This window comes from Tenrec ecaudatus, chromosome 12, assembly GCF_050624435.1.
Source record: "Tenrec ecaudatus isolate mTenEca1 chromosome 12, mTenEca1.hap1, whole genome shotgun sequence".
Lineage (NCBI taxonomy): Eukaryota > Metazoa > Chordata > Mammalia > Afrosoricida > Tenrecidae > Tenrec > Tenrec ecaudatus.
This window is the reverse complement of record NC_134541.1, coordinates 20,076,469-20,091,948: the sequence shown is the minus strand read 5'-3', so window position 1 is coordinate 20,091,948 and position 15,480 is coordinate 20,076,469. Positions and strand designations below refer to the sequence as shown.

Below are 15,480 nucleotides of genomic sequence, written 5' to 3'. Positions count from 1 at the left end.
CTAACTAGTGACGCACTGCAGTGTGAATACTGTCCCACTGGAGAGAGGGAGGAGGGAGCCCCAGGCTGAGGGCCAGCCTGGCAAGGCCTGGGGAAAGGAATGAGGGCGGTGTGTGCAGCGCATCACCAACCGTCCAGGGTAGCTCCCAAGGGAGGTGAGGGACAGGCAATGACAGACAGCTGCACTAGGGGCATGGAGGCTGGAGGCTGGAAGGACAGAGGCCCTGGGGGTGATGGGAAGGTTTCACAGATGATTGGACACAAAGGAAGGGCATCGTTAGACTTGCATTTCAGAAGGACCATGCTGGCTTCTATGTGGAGAATGGCTTTGAGTAGATGCAATGCAGGATTATGTGGGGGGCATGGTTGGTACCTATCTTGACCCTCTGCATGGGCCAGTGCATACGTCCGGTGCACGGCTACTCTGAACGTTGGCCGCAGACATCTCACCAGCACTCCCTTCTTCAGCGACCTACTCTGACAGATGGGAGCCACCTCATCTGGGTCAGCTGGCACTCAATGTCTGCCATAGGCCTTAGATGGATCAGTGATCTCAATCTGCTTGGGACGAGGGGATATCCCACCACACGGAGCATTGAGTGTTTCAACTGGTTACCCTCGTGAGGGCCCCAAAGGACCTTCACACTTGAATAGAGTCTGTGTACAGGCCCATTCCAGAGCCCCTAACGGGGTCAGGCCTCTTCAGCTAAGAACTCACGCAGAGCTCCCTCTGACCCGACCCGGTGTCTCATCTCTCCATCTCCTCCAAGCCTCCCCAAGGGCTCAGAGTCTGCCTTAAGGCCACGCACACTCAGCCCCGGGCAGGGCCAGAGCCCTGTGGAGTGGCTGCTGCAGGAGCCCGAGCTGGGGAGAATAAAGACCTGGACTTCAGCAGTGATGGACGTGCTGGAGTGGAAGCAGAGAAAACAGCTTCAAGGACACTTGGACTTTTCCACTCCAGCCTCCAACACATCTCAGCCCTTGGAAGCCCGTGTTAGAGCCCTCCCCCCTCCCCCCCCCCCCCCCGCCGCTATGCTGTGTCTCCTTATCAAGGATTCTCTCTCCCTGATGGGACTGTGCTTTCTTCCAGGGCAGACACACGGGTTCTGTTTATCTCTGGGTCTTTGGCTCAGACACCAATTGTGCGCTTTTTACTCATGAAGGGTTTGCTGAGTGCTTGCCTGAGAGCCTCGGGAGAGGCCGGCTAAGTCAAGTTAGTCTCAAAGCCGCTGAGGTCATCTAAGGACGGCTCCCAATGGGTAACATCTTCCTTTGTGATTGTTTGTAAGGGAAATAAAAAGACAACCCCTCCAAAGACTAGAATTCTTTAACGTGCTTGCTGGCTGTAGTTCCACCAGCTTCCCAGCTCCGGGCCAGGGGCCCATCATGAACCATCATGCCCTCTCATTGACCACGTACCCATGTGATCAGTGCCATTGGTGCCCCACCCACCGATCCTCTTTCCTGGACTGGTGCCTCTCAGCTGCTGCTGCTGCTGCTGCTGCTGCTGGGGGTATTGGTTGTAGTAGATCACAGTTGCCCTCTTCCCGAAAGCTCCCCTGAACTGGAGCCCGAGGTGACCCTTAATCAATGGATGCATTGATACAGGACACAGAAGTTTCGCTGCCTCACCTTTCCTCAAAATAAAACAAACAGAAAAGTCTCACTGCCTGAGAGCCAATTCTGACAGGGTGGCTCAACAGAACAGGGTAGAACGAACCCACATACATTCCTCAGACTATAGCGTTTTCCAGGAGTAGAAAGTCTCATCTTTTTTCCTTGGAGTGGCTGGCGGTTTTGAACTACTGACCTTTCAGGCCACGGCCCAACAGTTAACCACGAAGTCAACAGGGCTCCTTCTCAACTCTGTGATGCAATTTCCATTCTAGAGGCCACTGTGGATCTGGCCAAGGTTGGACTTGACTTGAGATTCTTCCTGCATACCTCTCTCTCTGTCAAGTTGCTCTCTGACACATCATGTGCCCCAGATCCTTGTTGCAAGCTCTGTCTGTAAGAAGTTGACCTAAGACAACACCCATTTGTCTGATTGTCCAGGTGGGTGAACAGTAACCTGTTGTTTTCATGCTTTTTAAAGGTCTGCTGGTGGCTGCTAAGCCTGCAGACTGAGGCTTGTGACAAGCATAAGTGGGGTGGGAAAGGAGTTGCCAGGACCCAATGGTGGGCCCTGTTTTGGCCCTCACCAGTACTTGCCTAATAAACTACAAGGGCACAGCTCTAGAAGCCTTTAAATTCCCAGTGCTTTTGTGTCTGCACATCTGTGGACACTTGGCCATTTATGTATTTATTATTTTGAAAAAACATTTTATTAGGGGCTCATACAACTCTTATCACAATCCATACATATACATACATCAATTGTATAAAGCACACCTGTACATTCTTTGCCCTAATCATTTTCTTTTTTTCTCCTCTTTTCTTTTTTTACATTTTATTAGGGGCTCATACAGCTCTTATCACAATCCATACATATACATACATCAATTGTATAAAGCACATCTGCACATTCCCTGCCCCAATCATTCTCAAAGCATTTGCTCTCCACTTAAGCCCTTTGCATCAGGTCCTCTTTTTTTTTCCCCTCTCTCCCCGCTCCGCCCTCCCTCATGTGCCCTTGGTAATTTATACATTGTTATTTCGTCATATCTTGCCCTATCCGGAGTCTCCCTTACCCCCCTTCTCTGCCATCCATCTCCCAGGGAGGAGGTCACATGTGGATCCTTATAATCAGTTCCCCCTTTCCAACCCACTCACCCTCCACTCTCCCAGCATCGTCCCTCACGCCCTTGGTCCTGGAGGTATCATCCACCCTGGATTCCCTGTGCCTCCAGCCCTCATATGTACCAGTGTACAACCTCTGCCCTATCCAGACTTGCCAGGTAGAATTCGGATCATGGTAGCTGGGGGGAGGAAGCATCCAGGATCCGGGGGAAAGCTATGTTCTTCATCGGTACTACCTTGCACCCTGACTGACCCAAAGCCTCTCCTAAACCCCTCTATGAGGGGATCTCCAGTGGCCGACACTTGGCCATTTAATGGGGATGCTTTTAGAAAATGCCGAGGATAGTGTCACAGAAGGGACAATGGCTTTGGAGTCAGGGACCGAAGTGTAAGACCGGTTCTACCACCTTCTAGCAGGTCGACTCTGTACAAGTGACTTACCCTCTCTTTGCCTCCGTTTCTTCATTTTTAAGACAGGGGCATTCCTCTAGCTACTTAATGGGGTTAAGCCCTGGTGGCATTGTGGGTTGACACTGCACTGCTAACCACAAGGTCAGCAGTTGGAATCCACCAGCCACTCTGAAAGATGAAGAGGTTTTCTGCTCCTGTAAAGTGTTAAAGCTTTGGAAACCCAAAGGGGCCATTCTGTTGTCTAACAGGGTCTCTATGAGTCCCACTTGACTCTGTGCCAGTGAGTTTGTGTTATTGGGATTCTCATGGTGTTGCTTGGAGGATCCTAGAAGCTGGTTTGGGCAAAGCATTTGAAAGAGTACCTGGTTCAGTGAATGCTCAATATACGTTCATGATTGGACTAATAAAAGGAGGCCTGGTGGTGCAGTGGTGGAAGTGCTGTTCTGCTAACTGCAGGCTGGCCATGTCCCTGCCAGCCCCTCCTTGGGAGGAGAAGGCCGTGGCAGTCTGCTTCTGTACAGATTGACACCCTCAGAAGCCCTACAGAGCAGTTCTCCTCTGTCACATAGATTGCTAAGAGTCACATCACCTCGACGACACGTAACCACTCTTGGAAGAGCACGTATATAAAATGATCATGGAATAAGCATTGCACTAATGCCTATTTGCAGCGCCTTCTTGCTCATCAAGCTCCTGCCAGTCTTGCTCCCTTTCAAGACCTAGACCAGTGGGTCTAAGTCTCATGACTGTTGACATTTGGGCCTGATCATTTCTGTGTGTGTGTGTGTGTGTGTGAGAGAGAGAGAGAGAGAGAGAGAGAGAGACAGAGAGAGAGAGAGAGAGAGAAGGGAGGCCTGTGTAGTAAAGGATGTTCAGTGACATCCCTGGTCTCTGTCTACTAGATGTCCTATGTCAACCCTCCCCCACCTCCCCCACTACCACCACCAAGTTGTCCCAGTCAAAAATGTCTCCAGACATTGCTAGGGACACGACCCTCCCTGGTTAAGGACCACTGACCTAGAACATGTAGAGATCTTCCCCCATTCCCCCCACCCCACCCCGGCCACCTGCAAGACTTTGTCATTAATTACGGTTGTTGGGTGCTGTCAAGTTGGTTCTGCCACAGAGGGATCTATATGCACAATAGAAAGATTCACTGCCTGGCCTGGGCCATCCTCTCAACTGTTCTTAGACTTGAGCTCACTGCTGCAGTCACTGGGTTGGAAGAGACTCACTGACAATGAGTAATGGGTGGGAACTTGGGGCTTGGAGGGAACAGGATGGAAGGTGCTGGACCCTGGGGAAAACTGCAAACCTTCTGTCCATGTACAAAGTAGCCCCTCAGTAGCCATGGGCCCCAGAATGAACAACCTGGCCCTGCTGGTGGACCACAGCCCACAACCATGGAGACACTTACCTTCTGGACAGTGAAGGTTCGTATGATGTATTCTGCCAGGGGCTCTGTTTCAATCAGGGTGACCTTAATGTCTCCGTAGACCTCGGTGTCATCGGGCCAGTACCGCACACACTTCACCTGTGGCCAAGTGAGAGATGGAGAAAGGATGGAGGCGAGAGATGGGGCTGTATGACCAGGTAGCTGAGTGTGAACAGCCACCTCACCTGGACCTCCCCATTCCAATAAACCCCAGGGTGATTTTGGTGGAATGTCAGTCCCAGGCTGTCTCAGCCAGCCAGGAATCAGCCAACGGTCCAAGACCCAGCTCACTCCCAAGAGAAATTGAAGCCATGAGACTTAATACTAGTACCGTCCACAGCCAGGGTCCCTGTCATTTTCCAATCCATCACGGCATTAAGTGATCAACTAAAACTAGGTGCACTCAGCAGGTCTCATTATACCCATTTTACAGATGACAATAATACTGAAGAGGGGAGGTGGGGAGACTTAGCCAAGGTCCCAGAGCCAGCTTTCTACCTCTGGCCTGAGTCCTCTTTCAGATTGGCACAGCTGAGCATCTTCAGCTGAGCAGAGATTGGAATAAAAGACAGGGGTAAAGAGAGCAGGTGGAAGCCGAAGTGGCCAGGAAGGGGCGTTCTTAAGAGGTGGGAGCTGGGGAGTAGGAGGAGAAAGGTCCGTAGTGGGGAAGGAGGATGGAAGGTCCAAGGTCAAGGGGAAGCCTTGGCAACTCCTCTGCCCCTGCCAGTCAGCCAGATGCTATGAACATCCCACCTTTTGCTCGCTAAGGCACACTCCGCAGGAGGAAAAGGAGACCTTGGTTACCCCTTAAAAGAACAAAAGCATTACCATTCCAGGGGATGGTGCTCGGCCTACAGCGTTTCCCACAGAATGTTCCGCTGGGTGCTAATCGGTGTTAGGTCAAAACAGGAAACAAAACAAACAGAAAACAGGTTTTGTGGTCAAATGAGTTTGGGAAATGCTGTGGATTAAACAGAGTTACACAGAATCTTTCCTCGGACCACGCAGCTCCTTTGAACGTGCTAACGCTAACGGATGTGATTCAGGGCTCTCCGAAAGGGGCACAGCGCCTACAGCATTTCCCAAACATATTTAACCATGGAACCCTCTGCTCGCTAAGCCTCCTGCAGAGTAGCATCCCATGGAACCCACTTTGGGAAACACTGCTCTGGCACAGTCAGCTTTGGGCGGTCCAGCAAATTCAACGCCCGACCGCCACACTCGGCAGCTCTGTAGCTTCCGGAAAGTGATGTCACCTGTCTGCACCCTATCTTCTGGTGAGTAATAGCCACCAGTTGCCATCGAGTAGATCCCAACTCCTGGGGACCCCATGCATGTCAGAGTAGAACTGCCATAAAACCATAGGGCTTCAGTGGCTCTTTTCTTGGAAGCAGTCTTTGGGCTGTCTTGAACCTAGGGGGTTAACTGTTTCCCCACCCAGGGTCTCCATTCATCATGGTGACTGGTGTGGATTGACTACTGACTCTGTCTCTGGCATGGTTCTACAAATCCTTCACATATATTCTTTTAAACTATTGCCTCACCCCGAGGAGAGAGATATTATTAGTGTTCCCAATTTTACAGATGAGGAAGCTGGGACAATTGCTCACAGCTAACTGTTAGTCAAAGATGGGGCCAGAAGGCAAACTCGGGAAATGCATGAGGTACGATGGTTGTGAGACACTCCCTGGAGTGTCTGGCCCCATACTTAGCAGAGAGAGGGTGTTCACTGAGAGATGGCTTTCATGTCCCCTCCCCAATTACAGTCTGGATTCATGGCCTTCCCACCAAGGGAATCCATGTCAATATAGGATATGCTGTGAGACAGGCTGGAATCTGCCTGTGGATTCTGGAATCTTGTATGGCAAGCACTTCAACTTGGGCCTAAAGTCATGCAACTACTCGCCCTGGAATGTGAGTCTGGAATTGAGATCATCCTCAGGTTCCAACTACAGGGTAGTCAACCCATCTCTCTGAGTTTGTTTCCTCATCTGTAAAACGTGGACTACACAGAGTGGGCTCACGAATAAAGACTCTCTCTCCTAAGTTTCTATTAGGGCAGCAGTTCTCAACCTGTGGGTCGTGACCCCTTCAGGGGTTGGACGACCCTTTCACAGGGGTCACCCAAGTCATAACAGTAGCAAAATGACAGTTATGAAGTATCAACAAAAATAATTTTATGGTTGGGGGGGTCACCACAACATGAGGAGCTGTAGGAAAGAGTCGTGGCGTGAGGAAGGTTGAGAACCACTGCATTAGGGCTTCAGCTGGCCACACCCTTTATTGGATGGATGGTAACTGATGGGTGAGACCCCCCCTTTTCCATCACCACAGTGGCCAGGACTCTTCCATATGGGTTTTTTGGGTCTTGCTAACACATAAATGCATTTGTTCACGCTTTAGTTCACTCTAGAGAAGCCTCCTTCATTACGCTGCATGTAGACCCTGCATTTACACCCTGCACCCACCCACCCACATGCCACAGCTTACCAAGCCGGCAACTGCAAGCTAGGGGTAGCAGTGCCAGGTCTAAGCCCTCGGCATAGTGAAGGACCGCCTGGGGGACAATGGCAATAGAGACGAGAAGGCTGGGGGCATGGCCCGAGTTCTGAAGAATATGAAGATTGAGAGATCGAATGCTGCCGAGAGGCTGAGTCGGATGAGGAGAGTGCGGTGGCGATTTGATTTGTCGACATGAAGGATGCCAGTGATACTGACCGTGCCACGCTGGATGGAATGGAGGGAGCAGCTCGGTGGCGGTGGGTATAAGAGAATGAGGATGAAGAACTCAAGCCTGTGTGCGAGTCGTTAAAACTTGGCTGAAAAGTCTGGACAAGAGGATGATCTCTGTTTGCTTGTGTTGTCTTTTTAAGGTGGAAGGTACTGAGCCTCTTTGTATGCTGAGAACAATCAAGCAATGAGAGGAGAGAAGAGAGAGAGACTTTATTTCCGTGACAAGGACAATGAGAAAATTCTTCAGCAGAACCTGCACCTCAAAGGACTGGGCTTGCCTTCAAAAGGGAACAGAGACTTCTTTGTATTATGAGGTTGAGGCACAAGAAACAGCTGATATTTGACCAGCGTTTTGTTTTTTTCTAGTCAAGCACATCAGCAATTTCTTGTGGTTCAACTTGATAACAGGGGAAGAATGAGAAGGTGGTGTCGATACAGGTGGGATTATAGCTCTGTGGTTGGAGATGAGGGCGTTCACCTCTGGTGGCTTTAATTTCCTCCCAACACATGAGATGATGTCATCAAGGAGAGGTGAGGATGGAGAACGAGATGCGGGGAGCTGGGAGCGGGGAGAACGGTCTTCCGATGTAAAACAGGTACGATGGTTTCTCCCGCACTCCGTGTAGGTTGCTGGGCATATGAATTATTGACTAGGTAGCACAAAACAAAGGGAGGCGCGGTCCTGCAGTTCCAACTCCTCTCCCCGGAAACCGCAGGCAAGGCTTACCCTGCCCACCTCCACGAGGTTGGTGACCATGACGATGCTGGCTGAGTTCTCCTGCCAAATCATTCTCCAAAAGTCCTTCACTGTCTCCTGCATTGGTCCTGCCAAAAGAGAAATAGGTAGACATCAGGGGTGGAGGGTGCAGGAACACAGACCTGGGGTTGTATCTTCTGTTTAGTTATAACTTCACACCGATAAGCAAGAGTGAGGCTGGAAAGGCTGGCTAGCATGGACAGTTAGCGTGGACACCTAAAGGGTGACAGATAACGGTGAGCGACATTCTAAAATTGTAGGACCTGTAGCATCCATTAGGAATGCTGACATCATCTCTTCTCTGTCACCCTCCTGGCCAGACCCTTTCCATGAGCCTCACTTTCCCCAGATCCATCACCTGGTCTGTGCTGTATGATCGGTGTGGTTTCGGTAGTTATGAGATACTGGGCTCTAAAATCCCAATGGGAGACAAGAAGGCAATAGGGGTGGGGGCAGCAGAGCAGAGAGCACTAATAAGAGATGCCTGAACTTGAGCTTGACAAATCCTAGAGGCATTTTTGGGGGCCTAAACTGAATGGAGGTGTTAACAACAACAACAACAAAAAAGAAAGTAAGAAGAGACAAGGAGAGGGAGATAGGATCTAATAGTCCAAAGCAATTTCCTTGGAAAATGGCTCTTGGATGTTTTCGTCTCTCTTTCAATGTCCAGGGACTTTATCATTTTTTAAAGTTCCAAAAGTAGTACAGATACTCGACATACAATCTATACAATCCCAAAGACTACTCTTCCTAATGCACACCCTATCTATTCCATGCACATTCCCATGTCCTCGGAAGTTCTTACTCAGCCTGCTACTTTTCGTCATTACAGACTATTCTAGAATAAGGAGACCCCACACTTTATTTAGCCAATTTCCCAACTGTTACCATTTTTTAACATTTTTCTATTCTTGATAAGATTGTGAAAGGATATCTTCATACATAAATCACTGTCCATATATATGTAACTATCTACGGGATCTTCCCCCAGAAGGGCTTGAAAGGGCTGCCCATTTTTAAATCTGCTCATTGCATTCTGCCAAATGGCTTTCTCAGGTGGAGGATTGCTCTTTCCTGGCCTTGTACCACCCAGGGAGACCAGGGCCCCTCAGCGCCCCCTCTGGATGGTAGATTTTTGTGCAGTAGGCATGAGGCTGGCATTGGAGGTCTGCCTTGACTCACCCTCTTTCTTCTTCCCAGACATTTCCTAATGACCTGTTTCACTCATGTTCCTCCTGGTGGAGACCCCTAAGGAGGCCTGGTGACTTAGTGGGTTTAGAACTAGTCTGCCAATCCCAAGGTTTATGGTTCAAACCCACCAGCTGCTCTCCGGGAGAAAGACGAGGCTGTCTGCTTCCATAAAGATTGACAACCCAGGCGGGCAGCTCTACTCTGTCCTATAGGGTTGCAGTGAGTTGGAATCGATCCCACAGCACGAGGTTTCATTTTATTTTGTTTGGGTTCAGAGCTGAACTAAAAGACTTGGTGACATGGCTGGCTAATTGGTTTGGCTGCCAGTCACAAGTTGGCAGTTCAAACCCAGGAGCTACTCCATAAGAGAAAGATGAGGAGGTAGCCTGTGTCTGTACAGATTTACCACCTGGGAAATCCTAGGGGGCAGCTAGGTAGTGATGAGTCAGAATCGACACAAAGGCAGTGAGTTTAGAATTGAACTTGTACCCTACCCTGCTTCCCCTCAGACAACCTGAAGGGCCTCTTCCCGCTCTCTAGCACACCTTCTGTGGCTTCTTAGCTGGTGGAAAGGCATTTCTCTCTCTAGTGAGGGCCCAGGGCCCTCTGGTGCAGAGGGAGGGCTGGGGCAGCAGGTGTAATAGGAAAGAACCACGTTCAATGTCGCCATTCCCCCGAGAGTCTCCTTCCCTGGAGCCCTTGAGGGGGCCCTGGGGGCACAGGGGAGGAAAGACACTTACCTTGAGTAGCAATGTAGTGGCGTGGCCGGTGGTATCCCTGGATAACAGAGAAGCACAGTGAGCAGCCTCCCGTCAAAGCCGGCAACCGGCAACTCTAATAGCCTTATGTCTCACCACGCCGTGGGGCCCTCACAGGCCCAGGTGTGGCAAGTAAGATAGTGCAGGCAAAATAAATGATGCTGAGAAACTCATTCCTACTAGGCATTGCTTAGGCAGCTCACCCTGGGCCAGCTGCACCCTGGGCCAGGTAGCAACCTCTCAGAGAAGCAAAAGGCAAACGCAGTGATTTCGGGCCTCTTTTCCTGGGCTTTACCACCCCTCTGTGTCTGACAGGGTAGCGTGTCACCACTTTCTTCTTGGCACTTTTAGTGGGAAAATGGAGTGCTTCTTCTTTAACAGATTTCTGCCTGACGCGGGCTCCCTGTGTTTGGCACTAAAGCGAGCACTAGGAGAGGGGTGAGCCTGCAGGGAAATAAGTCAGGCCGGTCCAGCTCCATCTCCCACAGGTTCCACTCAGGTCACCTGTCAGGGGACCTGCAGTGCCCATGCAGACTGGTCCAGGAGGGTACTTTCGTATGGCTGGGCCCAGTGGCGGGTGTGGAAAATGTTAGTTGGCTGAATACATGCATGCTTGAGGCTAGAGTACCACACATTCAGGCTGGAAGGCTGTACACCCTCTGAAGGAAACCTTGGTTTGGAAGGTTCGATGTGCTGGTAAGTCACTGAACTACAATTCTGCGTGAAGCCAGATGCCCACATTTCTAGACTGTGTGCATGTATGTGTTCACTTGGCTATGTAGCATTCACCCAGCGGGGACTGGTCGCATCCCTATGACTGTTAGCAGGCCCTGGGCACCCACAAGTGACAAGGTTTACATGGGCTCTGTCTCTGGATGGCTCTCGGATACCAACAAGTAAAGCCAAGACAGTTCCTGGGACTTGGGCTCCCATGGGAAAGAGGTGGGGTTTTGTAGACCACCCATAGAGAGGGCTGTGGGTTAGGCAAGGAGGCCAGGGACAGTACCTGGATGGGGTGGTGTTCCAATCGGCATCTTAAACAACTGGCCCGGGCACCTCAATGTCTCTCTGACTACCCTCCCACCCCTTCGGGAAATAGTCTTGATTTCCTTCTACTCTGCCCAGGGCTCACTGGTGCCCCCTTCATCCCCAAGAAGCTCAATGATGCTTCTGTCCCGGGGTCTTGACGAGGACATCACTCTATCTGCTGCACTGTCCCCAGCTACCCATGTGGTTTCCCTCTGACTCCCTGGGGGAATCCTTCCCTCACCACCCAGTGGGTCAGTGGGTTCTTCCCACTTTTTCTGGTTTACCCCCACCCCTACTTTCTTTTAGGGTACTGATCACCAAATAAGGAGTCCAGGCTTGACTGCTAACAGGAAGGCTGGCTGTTTGAATCCGCCAGCGACACCACGGGAGGAAGCAGTGGCACTTGCTATGGCAAAGATTACACCCTTGGGGATCCTATGAGACCGTTCTCCATACAGGCAGGCTTTGAACGGGCATGGCCTAGCTGGTGGTGTTTGAAATTTTTAATTTTAATTACTAGATGGCATATGATTCTTCCATTCTGTCTCTATGGTCCGTCTCCCCCTGTGGGATGGGACCCAGAGGGTGGGCTGCATTCATCTTGCTCAGAGCTGTGTTCTCAGCATCTAGAAGATTCCCAGGTCCATCAGCCTCAACAAGAACATACTGAATAATCAAATGCAAGAATGCATGCGGGGTGCCTGTCCCCATGCTGTCTGCGAGGAAAGAGACCCTCCCTGGCCTCCAAGATTCCACACGGTCCCCAGAGAGAAACCGTTCTCACCATGAAACTCCTCTGTACCACAGATGCAGGAAAATGCACTTTCCAATTGAGGTGCCCCTAGGGTTTGTCAAGATCGGGCACAGAAAACTTCCTAACCTTAAAAGAACTTTTGTTCAAGTTCCACCGACACAGCCCACAGAGATGCTGCGAACCGGCACTGGGCCTCCCTCCATCTGTCTCTGAGCAATGGGAGAGGGCTTTGTATCCAAACGCATTTATCTCACTCTGTGCTCATGCATCTGTTACTTACTGGGGGCCCAGGCATAATATTTATTTCCAGGCAGGTAATTTATAACAGATTCAAGTGGCCAATACAGTCTCGGGTGTGTACACCAACCAACCAGGAGGCTGGTTCTGACCGTGGCAGCACCGCGGTCTCTGGAGGCACACAGGGCACTGGCTCCTCCAGCTCCTTAGCCAAATGGAGTCGTTTCCAAGAACTGTTGAGAGCCAGTTGTGGAGAAAGGGTTTGAGTGTAGGTAGCTTGGAGGGCCGCAGAGGATGTGGGTGACAGGGGGTAAGGAGGCACTTGTTAGCTGTTGTTTCTTTGACCCTCCATCTTCCCCCTCTTCTTTTCCAGGCTTTGCTTTCTGTCTTGGACAGTTGGCTGTGTCGACGGTACCATGGCTCCTCTGCCTTTTTGCTTCTCAGCTGAGCTTGGCCAAATGGGGAGCAGAGCTAGGTGCTCAGGAGCCAGGGGGAGGGTGAGACTGAACGTGTGTTCCTCTAGGTGGACCCTGGCTAGATCTCCAGGGTTGGCTGTGTTGTTTTTCCAAAAGGTTTCAGCTTCTACCAGGCAGACTTCTTACAGTGAGTGACTCTCCCCTCTTCCCATTAGACCGAGGATTTGGAAGAGCTTCTTGCTCTGCTAGTCCTGGAAGAGTGCAGTCCCATTTTGAGGGAGCCCCTCTGCTTGCTCTTGGCATTCTGACTGGCACTTTATATACATTATCACTTCCCTGCAGGGTGACATTCTCGTATCCCATTTTGCAGCGATGAGAACGAGTAAAGAATTTACTCATGAGCACAAAGCTAGCAGGCACCGAGGCCCTGTCTCAAGAGGCCCAACAAAACCTGGACCCATGACTTTGGTCTCCTTAGCTGTTCACTGTCAGCACTGAGCTCCAACACAGGGCCCAGTATCACCTATTAAGACAGCATCTAACGAAGGCTCTTGGGTTTGTCTGCACAACCTACTTCTTAAGAGAGGGAGGAGGTGTGTTCTGGGTGGGAAGAGAATTGCATTCGAGCTGTAAGACCTTAGGCAAGGCTCTGACCCTGGTTTCATATCTTTCAATGCGCCCCAAATGCGCTGTAAAGACAGCACATGACAGAAATGGAGGAATTATTCGTACTGATGTTGGGGAGAGTCACTGCATTTAAGGCAGTTTCATTTGTAGCCCATAATATACCAACATGCCTTTTGGCTCTGGCTCCAGCCAAACACTCACTCACCTTGGGTTTGAGAGTTTATCTTGCAAGTGACCTTCTCTGGGGCTGTCTACTCAATTCAAACCCCAGCTCCAAGCCCCCACCTCATAGCTGTGTGGTGCTGACCTCCGGAGCCTCAGTTTATTCCAAGTGGGTAGCAGTGGCCCCTATCTTGTGGTCATGGTGGTCAATAAGGCACATGGTCTAGCAGTTAGCATAGCCTGACCCATGAGAGGTGACCAATAATTCTTAGGCCACAATCAAATCCTGTTGCCAGCTGGCTCTGACTCATCCGCTACAGCTGCATGAGGTGATCACCTCCTCCAGGAAGCCATCACTAACCACTCTAACCGCAAGTCTAGTCGCTACCCCAGGTTCTGCTCCCGCAGCACCTACTCTGTGAAGGTCTCTTTCCTTATTCAACTTCCTCAATGACTGTGTATTCCATTTAGGTGCTAGGCGCCTGGTCCTCTCAGTCTCTGGTCCACCGTGGAGGGTCTGAGCAGAGCTTGTGAAGTGAATACTAGTTGAATGAGGAAGAGGCAGAAGGCACAGAGGGAGGCGAATGCTGGGAATACCCTGTCCAGCCTGGAGACAAGCGATCACTGTGTGGACTTTGCCGGAAACTTGTCCAGCGACCATGTCAGTGCCAGCTCTTGAGACCCTTGTGTTGGGATACCCTTGGGGCAATGGAAACTGCTCTAAGTATTTCAGACAGAAGTCATCTAATAGAGGGGGTTGGTTCGAGATAAAGTGGAGCTGAGAGGCCAAAATATAGTCAGTGAGATTGGCCACAGCGGGGTTAGCCACAGTAAGAGGCTAAGATCATCTTTAAAACGAGCAGGAGAAGGGGTCCCTAGAGTGTTGGAACCAGTGAGCCTGCTTGAGGGATGCTGGAGGTCCCCGTGGATGTGACCCACCACTGTGGGAGCCACCCCCAAGGATGAGAGAGAGGAGAACTCAACACCTGTCTCCCAGCAGGGCCTATGAGGAACTCAGCCAGATGGTGGCAGGAGCCTGGGAAGTGCACACCCACCCAGGAGGTCATATCGCTACAACACAAAGCAGGGGGTTGTGTGGGGGGGGGAGGGGTTGGGGGTTGGGGGATGGAAAAAGGAAGGTATTTGAGGGCAAACCAGCAAATGCCCACTTTTGGACAGAACAAAATAGATCCTGAATTAATAAATTATCCGGTTGGGCTTCATTTATGGGGAATGAACTAAGCATACCACTGTGCTTTGTAGGCTGTTGATAAAAGCACTGTGAACCAGGGGACCCCTTTGTGAGCCTCGGGGCCCTTCCTCAGGGTCCTAGGGCTCCTAGCTATGAGGCTGAGGAGTCTGGTTACATCAGGCTGGTTTGTCTGTCTGCCTACCCCAGAGGCCAGGCTCTCCCTCTCTGTAAGCCCTCACTCCCACAGGCACCTCTACACCTTGTGGCTGCTCCTGGTTCAGCCCACCCCTCTCTCAGTAATCTTCAGGTTTCTCTTCCCTCTGCTCTGTGTCACCCTGATGGCATCGCATCACCCCCAAACTTAGCTCTGAACTGGTTACTTTCTCAACCAAAAACTTTCAAGAGCTTCATCAACGCTAGAGGGTAAAGTTCAACAGCCTAAGTCTGACTGTTTAAACCAGTGGTTCTCAGCCTGTGGGTCTTGACCCCTTGGGGGGCGGGGGGGTGTCGAATGATCCTTTCACAGGGGTTGCCCATGCCATAATGAGCAAAATTACAGTGAATGAAGTAGCAATGAAAATAATTTTAAGGTTGGGGTCACCACAACATGTGGAACTGTATGAAAGCGTCACAGCATGAGGAAGGTTGAGGACCACTGGTTTAGACCATCAAATGACCTACCTCTGACTTTCTCCCCACTCTTCTCTATTACATAGCTTTGGTTTCTCCCATGGACCCCTCGAGGCACAGCGGAGTAAGCACTGGACTGGGAATCACTAAAGTCGGCCGTTCAGACCCACCAGCTGCTCCTCGGGAGAAAGCTGGGGCTCTCTGCTCCCGTAAAGATTCCGTTTCGAGCAAAGATTCAGTCTCAGAACTGGTTGCAGGCATCAGCAGTAACTCAACAGCACTGGGTTCGGTTGGGGTTGGGCTCCTCGCATATCATCCACATCGCAGCTACATATTCTCTGCTTCCCAGTGCTCTCTTTCTGTCTGTCTTCATCTGTCTAGCCACCCCCCCTTTCCTTTCTAAGTTCTAC

General features: G+C 50.8%; 1 protein-coding gene across 1 annotated transcript in view; it reads right to left on the bottom strand.

Annotated features, from left to right (window-relative positions):
- Window positions 1–15,480, bottom strand: part of PTPRT (protein tyrosine phosphatase receptor type T) — an 890,723-nt gene that overhangs the window by 30,917 nt on the left and 844,326 nt on the right. The window contains exons 21-23 of the mRNA XM_075527730.1: window positions 10,006–10,042; window positions 8,045–8,142; window positions 4,567–4,683 (exon numbers count right to left, since the gene is read on the bottom strand). Of these exons, the coding sequence (XP_075383845.1) occupies window positions 4,567–4,683; window positions 8,045–8,142; window positions 10,006–10,042 (252 nt within the window). The remainder of the gene's footprint in view (window positions 1–4,566; window positions 4,684–8,044; window positions 8,143–10,005; window positions 10,043–15,480) is intronic.